The sequence below is a fragment of the Leucopleurus acutus genome (genome assembly GCF_964270905.1).
Source record: "Leucopleurus acutus genome assembly, chromosome: 10".
Taxonomy (NCBI): Eukaryota; Metazoa; Chordata; class Mammalia; order Artiodactyla; family Delphinidae; genus Leucopleurus; species Leucopleurus acutus.
In genome coordinates this window covers 83,780,174-83,798,069 of record NC_139153.1, presented here as the reverse complement: position 1 = coordinate 83,798,069, position 17,896 = coordinate 83,780,174, and the positions used below count along the sequence as shown (strand labels likewise).

General features: G+C 42.2%; 6 protein-coding genes and 1 pseudogene across 7 annotated transcripts; 4 read left to right on the top strand and 3 right to left on the bottom strand.

The window, feature by feature from the left end:
• Positions 1-586: 586 nt before the first annotated feature.
• On the bottom strand, positions 587-1,127 carry LOC309967670 (histone H2B type 1-C/E/F/G/I-like; annotated as a pseudogene). The gene is made up of 2 exons: positions 1,104-1,127; positions 587-948 (listed from the first exon to the last, which is right to left on the bottom strand). The product of its transcript is annotated as a histone H2B type 1-C/E/F/G/I-like (transcript).
• On the top strand, positions 1,072-1,657 carry LOC309967305 (histone H2A type 1; the record flags this gene model as incomplete). The annotated part of the gene is made up of 1 exon (XM_082847879.1): positions 1,072-1,657. Exon 1 carries the CDS (start codon positions 1,265-1,267, stop codon positions 1,655-1,657), a length of 393 nt encoding a protein of 130 aa, XP_082704005.1. The 5' UTR covers positions 1,072-1,264.
• Positions 1,658-3,343: 1,686 nt separating this feature from the next.
• Positions 3,344-3,754, top strand: H3C10 (H3 clustered histone 10; the record flags this gene model as incomplete). Its single annotated transcript, XM_082847876.1, has 1 exon — positions 3,344-3,754. The coding sequence occupies one exon, from the start codon at positions 3,344-3,346 to the stop codon at positions 3,752-3,754; it is 411 nt and encodes a 136-aa protein (XP_082704002.1).
• Positions 3,755-5,717: 1,963 nt separating this feature from the next.
• On the bottom strand, positions 5,718-6,104 carry LOC309967310 (histone H2A type 1-H; the record flags this gene model as incomplete). Its single annotated transcript, XM_082847886.1, has 1 exon — positions 5,718-6,104. One exon carries the CDS (start codon positions 6,102-6,104, stop codon positions 5,718-5,720), a length of 387 nt encoding a protein of 128 aa, XP_082704012.1.
• Positions 6,105-6,416: 312 nt separating this feature from the next.
• On the top strand, positions 6,417-6,797 carry LOC309967315 (histone H2B type 1-L-like; the record flags this gene model as incomplete). Its single annotated transcript, XM_082847891.1, has 1 exon — positions 6,417-6,797. One exon carries the CDS (start codon positions 6,417-6,419, stop codon positions 6,795-6,797), a length of 381 nt encoding a protein of 126 aa, XP_082704017.1.
• Positions 6,798-8,558: 1,761 nt separating this feature from the next.
• Positions 8,559-8,932, top strand: H4C11 (H4 clustered histone 11; the record flags this gene model as incomplete). The annotated part of the gene is made up of 1 exon (XM_082847893.1): positions 8,559-8,932. Exon 1 carries the CDS (start codon positions 8,621-8,623, stop codon positions 8,930-8,932), a length of 312 nt encoding a protein of 103 aa, XP_082704019.1. The 5' UTR covers positions 8,559-8,620.
• Positions 8,933-16,293: 7,361 nt separating this feature from the next.
• Positions 16,294-16,605, bottom strand: LOC309967319 (histone H4; the record flags this gene model as incomplete). The annotated part of the gene is made up of 1 exon (XM_082847894.1): positions 16,294-16,605. The coding sequence occupies one exon, from the start codon at positions 16,603-16,605 to the stop codon at positions 16,294-16,296; it is 312 nt and encodes a 103-aa protein (XP_082704020.1).
• Positions 16,606-17,896: the final 1,291 nt, after the last annotated feature.

Sequence of the window (17,896 nt, the reverse complement as noted above, 5' to 3'; positions counted from 1 at the left end):
AGTTCCTGCACTAGTGTACGGCATCGTGGTCTGCTGCAAAGTGATACGAGAAAAAGGGCTATGCAGTGAATGGGTGTGGAGTTCCTGTACACGTAAAAATGGCTTCCATTCACAATGCTTACAGGCTCCCAGGCGCACTTTTAGAATGTGCTAAACTGCAAACATTTTAACCTGGGGCTTCCTAACTGTGAAATTAAACTAGTATCTAAAGGGAACCAGTCCAGTGACTTCCTGGATTTCCCTGGCGTTGTCATTGTTGTTCTCGAGGTTTTCAGGTATTGTCTGCCCAGTCAAAACCTGGGGAGACGGGCTAGATGAATCAAAGAACATAGTGTTGACACCAGAAGTGCTCGCCAAAATGCACTTCCTTGTCTGAACATTTGTCAGATTAACACCAAATTTGGGTTAAACTTCACCTCTTCAAATATTACCCAAATCCAGCAAAGACACCTCCTCCTTCTCTCTCCCCGCCACCTTCCCCCACCCCCCGCACGGAAATGACAGGCAAGGCGCCCCAGCTCTTTCTTGAGAAGTGTTAAGTAGCTCTGAAAAGAGCCTTTGGGTTTGGTAACGCCTATAAACACATTTACTTGGAGCTGGTATACTTGGTGACAGCCTTGGTACCCTCAGACACTGCATGCTTGGCCAGCTCTCCAGGCAGCAGCAGGCGAACGGCCGTCTGGATCTCCCTGGATGTAATGGTCGAACGCAATGCGCCAGGCGCGATGCCTCGCCCGCGATGCGCTCGAAGATGTCGTTAGCGAACGAATTCATGATGCCCATGTCCTTGGACGAGATGCCATTGTTCGGATGGACCTGCTTCAGCACCTTGTACACGTACACGGAGCAGCTGTCCTTGCGGCTGCGTTTGCGCTTCTTGCCATCCTTCTGTGCCTTAGTCACCGCCTTCTTGGAGCCCTTCTTTGGGGCAGGAGTGGACTTCGCAGGCTAAGGCATGCTAAAGTACTGCGATCGAAATGAAACAAAGGACCAGGAAAGTAAAAGGCGCTTCTTTAACAACAAGGGTTTATGCAAATGAGGTGGGATAAAGGTGGCTGGTGATTGGTGATTTTTCTCCAGTGACGTCATAGCGCAATTTTTGCCCAGTCAAGGTAGGCATCCTGCATAGTGGCGTTTCCATTGGCCTAAATGAAAGTAAAATGTTAGCCAATCGTACCGCTTCCTTTTCGCGCCTAGCAGGGCCTATAAAATATGCGTTTTTAAGTTTTTGCTTATCTTTGATAGCGGTTGTTGATCCCGAACCATGTCCGGGCGAGGCAAACAAGGGGGCAAGGCTCGCGCCAAGGCTAAGACTCGCTCTTCGCGGGCCGGGCTCCAGTTTCCCGTGGGCCGAGTGCACCGCCTGCTCCGTAAGGGCAACTACGCCGAGCGGGTTGGGGCCGGCGCGCCGGTGTACCTGGCGGCGGTGCTGGAGTACCTGACGGCTGAGATCCTGGAGCTGGCGGGCAACGCGGCCCGCGACAACAAGAAGACGCGCATCATCCCGCGCCACCTGCAGCTGGCCATCCGCAACGACGAGGAGCTCAACAAGCTGCTGGGTAAAGTCACCATCGCGCAGGGTGGGGTCCTGCCCAACATCCAGGCGGTGCTGCTGCCCAAGAAGACCGAGAGCCACCACAAGGCCAAAGGCAAATAGAAGTCTGGATTAGCTTAATGCAGCTCAAGTTTCGCAGTCAAACCAAAGGCTCTTTTCAGAGCCACCTACAGTTTCCTGGGAAGAACTGAGCACTAGGTTTATAAAGCTTATACTCTAGATAATACTTAGGACCATTATAGGTGAATTATACCAACCTCAAAACTTGTGTTAGGAAGTGATTTCCACTCCATGTTAAAGTGTGTGAAATAACCTATAAACTTTGATTCAACACTATTGGCAGATTTGAGGGGTTATGTGGAGTGAGTCATTCTTAAGTATTGTCACCTTCACCTCTACCCATCATGAACCTCTGGAAAGCACAAACTTCTGGTGGAAGGTCAATGTGCCTTTTTGTGGCAGTTTTAAGACATCTTTGTTTTCTGGGTTCTAGACATCCTGAATGTTCAGGGATCAAACCAAACCTGTATCTTAGGTCAAAGGCCATTTTTGGAGCCGTAAGATATCTGAGAAAGACCTAATTTCACATCAGTGTACATTACCTTTTACATTGCTGATTAAGGAATATTTAAATACTCAGGCTTCTTATTGGAAAAGTTAGCTGAGGTGCCTGACAATTATACTCATTGTTTATTATTGGGTTCTCAAGTATTTTCCAAGCTCCCTCGCACCCATCCATACAAACATGTCTATATAAGTCGATGATCATTCGTTTCAGGATAAAAATGCTAAGTTCTAGTTTAAAATGCCGTTTTCTTAGTCTTTTTATTGTTAAAAGACCTTGTACTGATGGGATTAGATCATTTTTTCCTTAAAAAAAAAAAAAGCTTGCCTTGGTAATTTCTAGGCCCTGGGGGGAGGGGGAGGATCAGATGCCAGGCAAGGAGGCTCTCCTAAGGTTCTGCCAGTTGCTAAGGAACTATTGGATGTAGATGCAAACCCAAGGGGTGTGTAGCTTGCGGTAAACATAGGTTACTGGTGGGGAATTAGATTCTTTAAAAACAAAGGAATTGCATTCCTAAAATAGAAAAATAAATTGTGCTGCAATGGAATTGTTTTATATTAACTAACAATGAAAAGAAGTTCATGTAAGGATGAGTTTCCCTATGAAGTTATTAACCCTTTAATTCCTCACATGCAAATCAGATTGTACTTACTGAAAAAAATTTTTAAGTTCTTAAAATTCGTGTTTGAAGGAGAGCTGAGGGGTGATGGTACAGTGCTACTATTAACCAATTGTGGCCACTGATCACTGGATATGTGGCTCGTTTGAACAAAGCAGTAGACATGTAATATACACACTGGGTTTCAAACTGCAAAATAAAAAAAATTAATGTGAAATATCTAACAATTATATTGATTACATGTTGAAATGAATATTTTAGATATATGGGGTTAAACAGAATACTATTAAAAATAATTCCTTCTGTTTTTATTTTGTTCTAATGTTGCTAGAAAAGTTTCTGTTTCTTATGTAGCTTGTATTTATTTCTACTGGAAATTGCTGTTACAGAGCAAACAACTTTACAGGAAAAATGAAAAAAAAATTGAGGTCACAGATAACTGACACTGTCGGAGGATTGGGGGAACAACAAATAAAATTTTCGAGCCCTAACCAGTCCGGTTACCGGTTGGATAGTCCTGGTCTCCTTTTGTCCAATCAGCTTGTGACTCTCGCTATAAATAGGTGGCTAGGGCGCGCCTTTATGCTAGCTGAACCATCTAGTCATGGCTCGCACTAAGCAGACCGCTCGCAAGTCCACCGGCGGCAAGGCGCCACGTAAGCAGCTGGCCACCAAGGCAGCCCGCAAGAGCGCGCCGGCCACGGGCGGCGTGAAGAAGCCGCACCGCTACCGGCCCGGCACGGTGGCCCTGCGTGAGATCCGCCGCTATCAGAAGTCCACGGAGCTGCTGATCCGCAAGCTGCCGTTCCAGCGCCTGGTGCGCGAGATCGCGCAGGACTTCAAGACCGACCTGCGCTTCCAGAGTTCGGCCGTGATGGCGCTGCAGGAGGCGTGCGAGGCCTATCTGGTGGGGCTCTTCGAGGACACCAACCTGTGTGCCATCCACGCCAAGCGAGTCACCATTATGCCCAAGGACATCCAGCTTGCCCGCCGCATCCGCGGGGAGAGGGCGTGAGCATGAAGGTCTCCCATCCACCCCAAAAGGCTCTTTTCAGAGCCGCCTACATGCACACTGAAAAAGGACTGTTTCCCTGCTAATTACTGCTACTAGCTTTGCTTGTGGGAGACAGGTAAACTTTATACATTGTGATTTTCTACGTACCAGGTGTATGTGTTATTTCCGTCTCCCAATTTAGTAAAACAAGTAGTTAGATCTTTCTTACATTCCCAATTTCTCTTTTAGTTGGAAAACACTACTGCTACGATTAGGCTGTCAGATGTAATCATGCCCATTCCTTTTCTGAGGGGGCTTGTGAAATGTAGGACCTATGATTTCCACATGGGATTTAGGGTGATGCTAATATTTTACCAAGTTAAAATGATCTAATGCTTTCTACTTGGATTAACACCTTAAGCAAAAAATAATTGAGTGTCCCCTCCCAGGAATCAGCCTTCCTATGGGAAAAAAGATTTAATGGGAAGCAGTCGTCCCCCACCCCCGCCCCGGGCACATCTAAGGCCAATTTCTAATCAGATTGGTATTCTTGAGTGTGTAAACAGGGCCTTCTGGCTTGGGGAACTGAGATATTAAGTCAAGAGGGGCCCACAACAGAGATGGCCCTTTCTGCTGGCTGGGTAGGGCACCCTCCCCTGAATATATGCAGTCAGTATATTGCTTCCCCAAGTAATCTTTCAGTCCTCATTATTTGAAGATTTATTCAGGGGAAATGAGCAGTCCTAGTTATGTGTACATTTCTAATTATGTGGATACAAATATTCCATGTCTCTAAACTATGTGCTGAACTCCGGTAGTGTTATCCTTCTACCTAAGCTTTTCTGGAATTTCAACATAATTTCATCATTCCATACAAGGAACTTGGATTTTTGCTATAGTAATGGCTCACAAAAATGAATACTCAAGACGCCAGACCATTTTGGCTCATGCTAATGGGTAGATGGTGATGCCAAGTACTAAGATAAGATTCACTGGGAAAGTAGTGATGATGTTCAGTCTGGGATATACATTTTGAATTCGCCGGAGATCTACAAGAATATCAGAAAGTAGATGTATGTGTATCTCTGAACTTGAGATAAGTCTGGGATGGACATAAGATTTGGAAGTCATTAGTATATATAAAGCATTGAAACCAAAGGACTGGCCTAGAAATCCCTCTGGCTCTTCCTCTCTTGCGATCACTCTGCCTTATTTGCCAGTATCGAACTTTTTGTCATTTGCCTGCACACACCACAAGCCATGAATTTGGTGACGCTCATTTTTTGCTGGAATCCCTACACTTTCCTCTATTTCCCGACTTCCTTTAATCCTCAGACAAGTGTTACCTCTCACAGATCTTATTCCTCTATGCTCCCCTTATATTCTGAGCTTACTTATCTTGCTACATTGTTCTTTATTTACTTTTGTTTCTCCCCATTAGACTTTCTTTAGGACAGGCGGCGTCTCGTTAACATTGTATCCTTAATGCCTGGTATCCAAGCGTGTGATATTTGTTGAAAATAAGCCTAAGTAACGACTGCGTATCGTGTTTTAAAACAATTCTTTAAAAGCAAATTTTAAGATGCAGGATTTACTATCTTTCTGACACCCCAAATGAGTTTGTGTATCATTCACAAAAATACCACCTCAGGGCCCCTCCAACAGATACTTTGGCTTCATAAAAACTCACTTATGCCACTTGCCTAACTCCCACATATGGACCTAGATAGATATGAGCCAATAACCTTGTAGCTTCAGTGACTTTGAAATTAGCCTAACACAAATGTCAATTTTGCTGACGACTTCTATATAACTGTGAAATATGAACAGGAAAGATGAGGATATCCTAGGACTGAAGCCTAACTAGAGAGTATCTGTACTGTACTTCACAGAACAAATTAAAAATGTACCAAGTCGTGTCACCTTTTTTATGATGATATAAGTGGCTCTGAAAAGAGCCTTTTGTTGCTTCCAAACTTGGTCCCTACTTGGCCTTGTGGTGGCTCTCGGTCTTCTTGGGCAGCAGCACGGCCTGGATGTTGGGCAGGACGCCGCCCTGCGCGATAGTGACTTTACCCAACAGCTTGTTAAGCTCCTCGTCGTTGCGGATAGCTAGCTGTAGGTGACGCGGGATGATACGCGTCTTCTTGTTGTCGCGGGCCGCGTTACCCGCCAGCTCCAGGATCTCGGCCGTCAGGTACTCCAGCACCGCCGCCAAGTACACCGGAGCGCCAGCCCCAACCCGCTCAGCGTAATTGCCTTTGCGGAGCAGACGGTGCACTCGGCCCACGGGGAACTGAAGCCCAGCCCGCGAAGAGCGGGTCTTAGCCTTGGCGCGAGCCTTGCCGCCTTGTTTGCCTCGCCCAGACATAACTCGACACCAACCGACGCTTCCAAAGATAACTGACGCAAAAGCTTTAAAGCGCACCTTTTATAGCCCCTGCTGGGCGCGAAAAGGAAGCTATACGATTGGCTAACATTTTACTTTCCCTTAGACCAATGGAAACGCGACTATGCAGAATGCTTACCTTGATTGGGCAAAACTGAGCTATGACTTCACTGGAGAAGAATCACCAATCACTAGAAAGCTTTACTGCACCTCATTTGCATAAAGCCTTGTTGTTAAAGAGGTACCTGTTGGTGCCCTGATCTTCGTTTATCCCTTGTATCGCAGTTTTTCGCCATGCCTGAGTTTGCCAAGTCCACTCCTGCCCCGAAGAAGGGTTCCAAGAAGGCGGTGACCAAGGCCCAGAAAAAAGATGGTAAGAAGCGCAAGCGCAGCCGCAAGGAGAGCTACTCCGTATACGTGTATAAGGTGCTGAAGCAGGTCCACCCGGACACCGGTATCTCGTCTAAAGCCATGGGCATCATGAATTCGTTCGTTAACGACATTTTCGAGCGCATCGCGGGCGAGGCGTCGCGCTTGGCGCATTACAACAAGCGTTCGACCATCACCTCCAGGGAGATCCAGACGGCCGTGCGCCTGCTGCTGCCCGGCGAGCTGGCCAAGCACGCCGTGTCTGAGGGCACCAAGGCTGTCACCAAGTACACCAGCTCCAAGTGAGTCACTGATTGCAGAGCGATTGATCAGACTTTCTCACACCCAATGGCTCTTTTCAGAGCCACCTACACTTTCCGAAAAAGAGCTTGTCCGTTGTTAGGTCTGTTTTGAAATGTTTCATGTTTTCTTGAATGTGTAAGTATAGCTTTAGATTAAAAGTTTGTACGTTTTTTGGGGAGCCTTGATTCTCATGCATTTTTGCATGTTCGTTACAGTTACCTTTCACTATTATAAGTAGATTTCGTGTACTTAGTGAAGAACTAATAATGCATGTATCCTTCAGTTTGCAGAAGTATTTGAAGATAACTCATTGCACTGCAAGTAGCCAGAGCATCGCAATAACTCCTGGGGTTTTCTTTATCCTATCCTAGGTTTTCTGGATCCTATCCCGATAAGCTACCTAGTTTCTGGGTCCTATCCAATAAGCTACTTAGCTACTTACTGCCTATGAAATTGAAGTAAGGAATTACTTACTCCTGGAGGATTCAGAAGTCGAAGGTATTAGTTGACAAGGAGGCCGAATTCGCAGCCAGTGTGTCTGAGTGCTTCCTCCCTAAGCTGCAACGGGCCCACAACCTTATGCATTATTAAAATCTCAACCTTAATAGTTGGAAGCTGGGGTAATTTTAAGATCGAGTGCTGACAGGACTTGATGACTTAAGAGTTACGAGACAGCATAATGTAGATTGTTTCATTTTCTAGTTTCTCACCTAGTTCCCTCTCCTTTCAATGTACCCCACCTTGCTCCACCACCTCCCATACGTAACTGTAAAATGATAAGCATTGCTAAAGGGATTAGATGGCTTTTAGTCATGGAGTAAACAAGAGCAGTTTGAAATATAAACCTGAGTCCTTTCTCTTGTAAGAGAAAAGGTTGGAAATTTAAAATTTTTTCCTTCACCTCTTCAGTTCTCTTTGAAATTATACCTTTCCTATGTTGGTAGGAAAGCCTGGTGCCTCTGAAAAACCCAAAGGCGTTTTCTTTTTTTCTTGAAACAAGTTACAATGTTTAAAACATTTTAATGGAAACACAATAGGAAGAACTAGTGTCCCCAGTACATTACAGAAATTAAAAAGGGTACTTTATCACTGGCAAATAAATCCATAAATCTTGCTTGCTGACCACTTGATCAACCAGACCAAAAAAAAATCATCTATCCCCAAATTAATTCTGAATGTAACAAATAGATTTGGGAAACCATAGTATATAGAACAGAATAGAATTTTAGTAATAGCTCCAAGTATGATGTTAAAGGCATTTCATTGGTGGAGAAAAGAATTATTTTAAAAATCTGGCTGATTAAGGAATTGCTAGGGAATTGTTTAAAACTGTGCTATGGAGAATTAATGGGAAGGAATAATAAGCAGACATTAATAACTTGTTATTAAAAACTCAAGGGAAATAGAGTTAAATACACCAGTGTAAAGAGGTTTTAAAAGGGCATATGCAGCATTGCATACATTTTCTTTGAAAGAATATGTGCTTTTATCTATTCAACAAAATACCAAATTAGCTACCAGCAGTGATCTCTGTGTGGTGAGATAACGAGTTTTGCCCTTTTCCACAACACTAATGTTTTGCGTGCGCATTCAAAAGCAATTATTAAAGCCTTAAAACATGGTAACAAAATAAGTTACCACAGCGTGAAACAGTACAAAGGAACAGAGAAGGCCTCTTTTTCTTTTTTTTGGTCAAATTCCCCTCCCCCGCTTAGGGAGGGACTTCCCGCCTTCAGGTTCTCAGTTCGGTCCGCTACCGGACGTATAAAAGCTTGCATCCGCGAGCCGTAGGAAGCAGTTCTGTTGAGCTTTAGTAAGTGTTCGTTATGTCGGGTCGTGGGAAGGGCGGGAAGGGTCTCGGGAAGGGGGGCGCCAAGCGCCACCGCAAGGTGCTGCGCGATAATATTCAGGGCATCACTAAGCCTGCTATTCGGCGTTTGGCTAGGCGTGGTGGTGTCAAGCGTATTTCTGGCCTTATCTACGAGGAGACTCGCGGGGTGCTGAAGGTGTTCCTGGAGAACGTGATTCGGGACGCTGTCACTTACACCGAGCACGCCAAGCGCAAGACCGTCACCGCCATGGACGTGGTCTACGCGCTCAAGCGCCAAGGACGCACCCTTTACGGCTTTGGCGGCTAGAGTGTTCAGTTTTGTGTCTGTTCTGTTAACCAAAGGCCCTTTTCAGGGCTTCCTACTTTTCGCTTGTAAAGAGCTGTGATTCTCTAATTTTTTCATTGCTTGGAGATGTTAAAATTAAAAAGAGTGCTTAATTATTGTACTTTAGCCTGCGAAGTTGTTTTGTGCTTATTCTGGGACGCGTGTGTTCCCAATCCCGCCTAGGTACAGCAGGGGTCGTTAGGATAGCTATCCAGTCAATTCTTTACCTAAAGACATATTCACGCTGAGTTGGTATAGAATCTTTAGTTGTGTAATTTGCTAAAGGAGGTAGTGGGGAAAGTTCTTGCAGATGCCGATGCCTACGTTCGCTACTACGTAACTTTTTCTTTTACAAAGTAATTTTTATAGTTGAACCACCTATTAAAAGTGGGGTAACTTTGTATCAGTTAATACACTGTACCACTGGCAAGAAGTCACACACAATCTGGAGTCTGGCAGTGTTACTTGGAAAAAGTGTATTCAGATCCCAAAGTGGGAAAGTGTTTTACAGAAAAAGAATTCGTCTTTAAGGTTAGTGACATCTCTGCCTCTCTAAAGGTAATAACTATCTTGTCAAATCAAGCTCGCAGGCATGTTCTATGTCCCTGGAGGGATAGTCAGTAGCCTATTACTGGTCTGGATCACTTATTTACCACAAAGGATAGGGAGAACATTTTAAACTTAAATTAGTCCACTCACAGAGTCAAGTGAGTAAAGGGTTTTTTGGTTGATTTTAAAAGGCGACGCTCATAATTAGCGCTCACTAAGTCTTAATTTATGTATTTGGTGAAGTGAATGTCACTGGTGACAAGAACTGGGGAGGGACAGTTATAGTAATGGATTCAGATAAAGCAAAAGTACAAAATTCCTGGTCCACGTATGGAGAGCACATATGTTCTTTAGACATATTTTTCTTAATTTTTTTGTCATTAATGTAAGCATGTTAATGAAAAATGTACTTGTTTTCTACTTGTGAAAAATCGTCCGACTTGGCACCGCTAAGCAGACCCACATATATTTTGGACATAAAAAATAATCTCTGTTTAGGACGTAAAAGATAAAAATAAATATTTTAGGAGATGTAAATGTCCTGTTTTGTGACTTTACTACCAAAGGGATGCAAGATGGTGAAACGTTTAAGCATAATCATTAGAAGCAGATGGCTTGGGATTAAACCTATACCACCATTCTCTCTCTTGTGGTGAGAACGGGTTAAGTTACACATCTTTTCTGGGCCTTAGTTTCTCCATTTATACGACTGTGTGATAATGATATTGATACCTCGCTCAAAGGATTGTTTTGAGGATTCATGAGTTGATAAATGAAAAGTGCTTAAGTACCAGTGCCTGACAAATAGTAAGTGCAAAGTGAAGCAGTTATTACTCATCTATGCCTCATCCCTAATTGCATCACAACCACATTCCAGATGAGATTCTCTAGTCTGTTATGGGGCCATGGGAAATACCCTAAAGTCAATATGTTTTTTGAACCAGTTTTTGCACTTGGAGATATTATCTTGATTATTCCTACAGTGTCACACCTGTTCGTTTGTACTCACATTCTGGGTGGTAAATAAAAGGCAGGAGGAGCCTTCCTTAGCCTTCTGAGGATGATCACAGCATAACTGGGTAGGTTTGCTGTGATTTTTGTCTTTCTCTTTCTCACTTTCTATCAACCTCATCTCATTTTTTTCTGAATAGCCATAGAATTTAACTTCCAAAGAGAAACCCAGACATCCTGTGGACAAAAGATCTGTCTCTTATGTGAAGGCACATAAGAATTACTATGAAAAAGTTGTTTGTTTAAATAATAACTGGTCTTTCCCTAGACCAGTTAATCAGAATCTGTAGGATTGGGTCACCTCAAATACAACTCATTAGCACTTCCCACTTCTACTGGTCCCACAGGCCTTTTCAAATCTAAGGGGAAATCTCGGTGTTTTAATACCATCTTTTCATCAATTTCAACTTTAAGAGAATGCTCTCAAAGGCTGTGGAACTCTCAGACCCAAAGCTCAGACCCAAATTAATGGACAAAGGATTAATCATCCTTTGTTGCAATGAGAGGGCCTGTCCAGGAGTTCAAGTCCTTACCTTTCTCCCAAGAGAGGATTTAGTTCAAAATTCATGGGTTTATTTTATCTGTGGTTAATGGATTAAAGTTTGTTGCATAAAAAGTTCTTGCTATAAACATCTGCTAGGTTTAGCGGTTATAGAATCGAGACATCAGAAACCAAGGACAACTTCTTGGCTTTCCTTTCCAGCTGTACTGGGAAAATTACCCTTAAAAAAGAAACCGTAGGAGTTCCCTGGTGGCGCAGTAGTTGGTGATCTGCCTGCCAATGCAGGGGACATGCGTTCCATCCCTGGTCGGGGAGGATCCCACATACTGCAGAGCGGCTAAGCCCGTGTGCCACAGCTGCTGACCCTGCACTCTGGAGCTCGAGAGCCACAACCGCTGAGCCCGTGCACCACAACTACTGAAGCCCACACGCTCTAGGGCCCACGTGCTGCAACTGCTGAACCCGCATGCTGCAACTACTGAGGCCCATGCTCCTGGAACCCATACTCCACAACAGGAGGCGCCGCAATGGGAGGCCCACTTACTGCAACAGAGAGTAGCCCCCGCTCCCTTGCTTGCCACAACTGAAGAAATCCACGCGCAGCGACAAAGACCCAATGCAGACAAAACAAAAAACAAAAAACACAACATAGTCTACACTAAAACCTTAACAAATAGAAAAAAGTATCCTGACTAAATACCCTGAGAATCAGCATGTATTACTTAACACAGTTTCATTGCTTGTTCAGGACTCTAACCTAGTGAGTATACAGGAAAGCTCTCAGTCGATAGCATCAGGAATGTTAGTTAATTAATTCATTTATTCATTAATATTACTGAATGACTGCTGTGCTTCAGGCATTGTACTTGGCACTAGTGATACAGCAAGGAAAAAAAAGTCTCTTTTTACTAGGGAAAGACAGAAAATAAACTAATATACAATCATTTTTCTACATCCAATGACCAATTATTAGTCTTCATTTTTTTTTGACCTATTGGAAACACTGACATAATTGACCCTACAACTTCTCTTTGATATACTTTCTTCACTTGGTTCTCTCTTACCAGAGACTCTGTATCTATTGTTAGCTCATCTCTTCTCCCCAGACCCTTAATGTTGGGGGATACAGGGCTAAGTTTTTACTACTTCTTTTTCTGTACTCACTCGCTTGAAGATCTCACCAAGTTCAGACTTTCAATGCCATCTGTACATTAATGACTTCCAATTTTATATTGCCAACCCAGGCTTCTCTCCTAAACTCCAGACAGACATACACCCAATTTCTTTCTCTTTTTCTTTTCTTTTTTCTTTTTTTTTTTTTTTTTTTTGCGTGGAGGTTGGGGGCAAGTGGATTGCAGTACCTTAGTTCCCCCACTAGGGATTGAACCCAGGCCTCAGCAGTGAAAGCACCGAGTCTGAACCACTGGACAGCCAGAGAATTCCCCACAGTTCCCTATATTTTTTCTTCACATGGATGTTTGACATCTTAAAGTTAACATGTCCAAAATAGAATCCTTAGTATTCCCCCCTCCCAATCTTTCATTAAAACACTCCCCCATTTAGTTGATAATTACTTCATTCTTGTCCATTCAATTCTTCTAGAAATCCTCTTGATTTTGCCTTCAAAATATGTATGGAAACATCAATTCTCTGTACCACTATGCTACCACCCTGGCTTGAGGACCGTCTTCTCTCCCCTAGGTTACTGGCTTCGGTTTCCTTAATATTTTTCCTACTTCCACATTTGACTCCCCACTGTCCTGTGGGAAGGTACCTTGATGCCCTGGTAGCCTCCAAACACACTACCAGGCAAGCTCTCCCATGGCATAAAAAGACTCAAATTAAATCAAAATGTCGGGGATGCATGATTTTTTAAATTAATTTAAACACATAACCTGAGACAAGGGGAAAGATTGAGGTAAGTTAAGACTTAAAATAAGGTTTCAAGGAGATGGGCCACAGTAGCTGAATCATGGGTTACACAATGTTCAGATATCTTTCTGCTGCATCAAACTTCCTTACTGATGGTTTGGTTATGAAGCCCAGAGTCCAGGTTTGGGCAAGAAGGTCCACAGACAGACCCTGGCCAGTACATATCAAAGAGAGATTATTACCCCTGACCACATCTGTTGCTTGCTCACCAATTTGCCTGCCAAATAGCCATGGGTTTTATTTGTGTTATCTTGGGCAAAGGACGCTTGGGGGCCAGAATGGATAACCCATATCCCAAATATATTTAGTGTATCAGGAATATTTAGTGCCTCATGTATCCCAGGCATATTTAGTGTCCAGGTGTATCAGGTATAACTAGTGCCTCAAGGATCGTGCAGATCTCCTGGTCCTTTCTCCTTATACTTAACACACATGTGCTCTACTTTCTAACTACTTATCTATACAGTACTTAATACATCTTATGAGTTTCATCCATCACATTTGTTTCTCTGTAGCAGAATTAAATCTCTGCAAATAGTATAAGAAATACATATTTCATAATATTTAGGAAGCCAAGAATTTGATTAAGTATGCTCAGACCTTTAGATAGGTATTTTATAATAGAGTATTTAAATTTTTATCTTTTGTTTAACTTGGTCTGTTTTTTATTAATATGACATAGTTGTGAAAAAGGGATGAAGGCTTACTTGTTTAAGAGGAGTGGGTAGTTCTAAGCCTATATTAATAACCACATTCCTATGAAAAAGGATTCTGTATAAAATCCAATCACTCTTCTGTATTGTTTTGTAGACAGGGCCAATCAATCTATATTTTATATTTTCAAAAGTCATTGTTAAGTATTACTGTTTATCAAAAGTTCTTTTAATGGAATATTTTTCTAAAATTTGAGGAGTCAGTTTGAAAAATATAGCAACTGAAAGTATAAAAAGTTTTAGTAAAGGACCTTTAGCCACAATCAAATCAGTTCATTCAGTCCAAAGTGATTAATTCTTGGGAATTCCCTGGCGGTCCAGTGGTTAGGGCTCCGCACTTCCACTGAAGGAGACACAGGTTCGATCCCTGGTGGGGGAACTAAAATTCCCTCGTGCCACGTGGCCAAAAAAAAAAGAAAAGTGATTAATCGTTGCTTTGTTGATCTTGGGTTAAGCAGCCTGCTTCTAATACAGCTTGCAAAATCTTAGATCAGACCTGTGGTAGAGCCTGACAGTATCAGGTACAGTTATTTATTAAAGCTCTTTTGATGTTTCCTCTGGAAAACTCAATTTCAGATCTGTTTTGTAGTAGGGGCCTTTAGAGATAACTGTATGGAAAACCAGCAACTATCTGTTGATGATAAAAGAGAAAACGTCTGGTCAATGTATTATATTAATCAACGTTATCAGTATGGAGTAGGATAGAATCCCCGATTTAGATATGTATTATGAATAGTGAGGACATTGACATACCTCCGAGTGCCCTTTGATATATGTCATAAAGTATTTGCTATTATTGTCACCAAATGAGAAGGTATTTATACCTAGGAACAAAATCTGTTGGCAGTTTTTTGTGTCTTTTATATGCATATAATTATGGTCTACCCAACTTAAAAAGTATAACCGTTAAACATTTATATCAATAACATTTGATCTGGTTAACTTAGGGAGGTATAGTTTCCTCTTTTGACTTGCCCTCTTTTTTCAAATATTGCACAATATATAGAGAACAATTCTCACAACTGTATATGCTTCATTACAAATATAAATGAGAGAACAAACCTTACCTGTGGTCTAGTGGTCACAACTACAAAAATAACTTAGATATAAATAGATAATACCTTAATGGCTTCATTATTCAAAATTTGGGGGTCTGGATTTAGAAAAAGTAATATCAAAAAGAAATCAGGCTACGAATGTAATAAGAGATTTCTACAGCCAAATACTAAAATATTGGGTATAAGATAGCATTTAAACTATACACAGAATGCTTAGGGATTTTTTTTTGATTGTTGGGTTTTTTTTTCTTTTTTAAAGAACTGAGAGACTTTTGTCAAAATTATTCGAGAAATCAGTGGAAAGCCACAAATAGTAATAGACGCTCAGAAAATGTTGGGGAAATATAATTAAAAGCAAAATCTCCCAATTCAGAAAAGCTCTCCAAAAAGGGAGTAGGAACAGAAAAGTTTTACTATTGCATAAGCATTAAACCAGAACGTGAAGCACATCACAGGCAATTTGCCAAAGGGATTGCAAAGCAAAGAAAGAAATCTCTTTTATACAGCTAAATGGGTACAACCCATTCAAACATTATGTAGGCTCAGCAATTTGGAATCTTGTGATAAGGGAAGTTAGGCCTCTTTCCAGAACAGATGTGTTATCTTCCTTGATTGTATTTCAAAGAGGAAACATTCCTGAGTTGGGAGACTGGCTAGATGAGTATTTAGCACTTGACATTATGATTTACTGGTGAGGCAAGGGAATTTTTAACTTCAGCTATAAAATATGTAAATCTGGTCATTGTTTTCTCATTTTTTGTACATGTGGGCAATTGTCCTTTAGTCTGTGTCTCTGCATTAGTCAAGCTTTCACCTTTGGCTTTGGGTTTTTTCCTATAGCTTCTAAGACCTGTGGGAAGATACTAAGGCCTCCTTTGAGATTAGGTCTGGATTTCCTAATCTGTTAGGAAAAACTCTACCAAGGATCTTATTTTAATTAGTTCTCCTAGCTTAGAGGGCTGCCTGTATTTTTTCACCCTAGAGAACATTTCTGTAATGCGACCTTGTTTCTTTTATAATTTAGTTGAAATGTCTTTTAATCACATCCCACCCTCACCAACTATTCTGAGATTTTACAGTGAGCCTGTCCTTTATCAGCCTTCCATACTGGAGTGTTAAAGCCTATTTAACAGCCACGGGTTTGTTTCCTGAGCAGAGGACACCTGGAGCTAGAATAGGGTATTGTGATCGAATCATTTATGTATACTAAATATGCTACGAATTAGTGAGGAGCCAGGTGCACTTCTTTTCCATCCCTTTCTAAACAATCGCTTGCACTCCATCTACAAAGAGAAATGCCACTCTGGTAAAACTCAAGTCATATGTATTTGGGTGGCCAGTTTGCTTCCAGCTTATGACCATCTAAGCTTTCTGTGCTCGAGCAAAGAAACTTTCACCGTAAAGGATGTAAGTAGTGCTTCTAAACAGTTAAGGGTAAAGAGCAAAGCTAAGAGCTTAAGGGTGTAGAGAATGTGAAGCGTGAAAAAGCAAGCTCAAAACAAACCAGCATCACGGCTCCTCAGATGAAAAGATGGGGGCCCTGAAAAGGGCCTTTTGTTGAACAAAGAGCGCGAACACTCAGCCGCCGAAGCCGTAGAGAGTGCGTCCCTGGCGCTTGAGCGCGTAGACCACGTCCATGGCGGTAACAGTCTTGCGCTTGGCGTGCTCGGTGTAGGTGACAGCGTCCCGGATTACGTTTTCCAGAAACACCTTCAGCACCCCGCGCGTCTCCTCGTAGATGAGACCAGAAATGCGCTTCACACCTCCACGCCGGGCCAGACGGCGAATAGCGGGCTTTGTGATGCCCTGGATGTTATCGCGCAGAACTTTGCGATGACGCTTAGCGCCCCCTTTTCCAAGGCCCTTACCACCTTTGCCGCGACCCGACATGCCGAAAGCCTGGAAGATTAACAAAGGTTAACTTCCAGGCCTCCCAGATGCAGGCCTTTATACGTCCGTTGGCGGACCAAACTGAGAACCTGAAGAAAGGTAGCGGGAAGTCCCGCCCCGGGAGGGGGGAGGGGAATTTGACCAAAAAAAAAAAAAAGCCTTTTTTGTTCCTTTGTACTGTGTTTCATACGGTGGTAACTATTTTGTTATCGTGTTTAAGGCTTTAACAATTGCTTTTGAATGCGAACGCAAAACATAAATATTGTGGAAAAGGGTAAAACTCGTTATCTCACCACACATAGATCATTGCTGGTAGCTAATTTCGTATCAATATTTTGGTGAACAGATAAAAGCACATAGTCTTTCAAAGAAAATGTATGCAATGCCGCAAATGGCATTTTGGAACCTCTTTGATTACATTTTAACCAATTTCCCTTATTTAAAGAGAAAATACATTTTTTATGTCTGCTTGTTATTCTTATGAATGCTCTTTAATACAGTTTTAACCAACTCCCTAGCAGCCCGATTTTTTTTTAATAAATCATTTTTTTTCCATTTAAGAAAAATTTACTTCTTCACTCTACTTGGGTATATACTATACTGACGTTTCTAATGAAGGATAGCAGAATACACCACTCCCAAATATCCTTTAGCATAAGGATTATTTTGAGCGGATTGTTTCTGAGAAAAAGCAGATACAGAAGCTCTAAAAACAGAATAGAATTTACCCCTTTTTAAGGGAAATTTACATTTATATGAGAAATCTCCATTTGTAAGGGTATCTCACTCAATGTGCCAGGAAGAGAAAGATAACTCACAAGAAACTTACCAATGGAGAAGGTGCAGGATTTAATCGGCCTCCCCTTGTTTACTGTGCTCTTCCGGGTCACCTCCAACAGCCCCCCCCCACACACACACACACAGCCATGTCTTTTGTCTTTAGCTGAAGATGATATTTAAAGTGGCGGTTCGGGCCACTTCTGGGAGTTTTACTCAGTTCCTCTCTGTTTATTCCATGTATACATGAGACGTACACAGTATTACACTTTGTTTTTCTCTTGTTAGTCTGGTTTTTTTTTTTTTTAATTACAGCAGGGTGTCAGCCACAGAACCAGTGAAACTAATGTTTTCGTATAAACAATTGAAATAGTAAGCATAGACAAAGGTCTGGAAGAGGAGAAATTTATAAAAACCACAAAAAACAACCTTAGGGGAAAGGCATTGTTTGGGAGCCTCATAGATTCGTATTGTTGAAGGCTCCCTAATTCTCTGTACTTACTGTCTGCCCCTT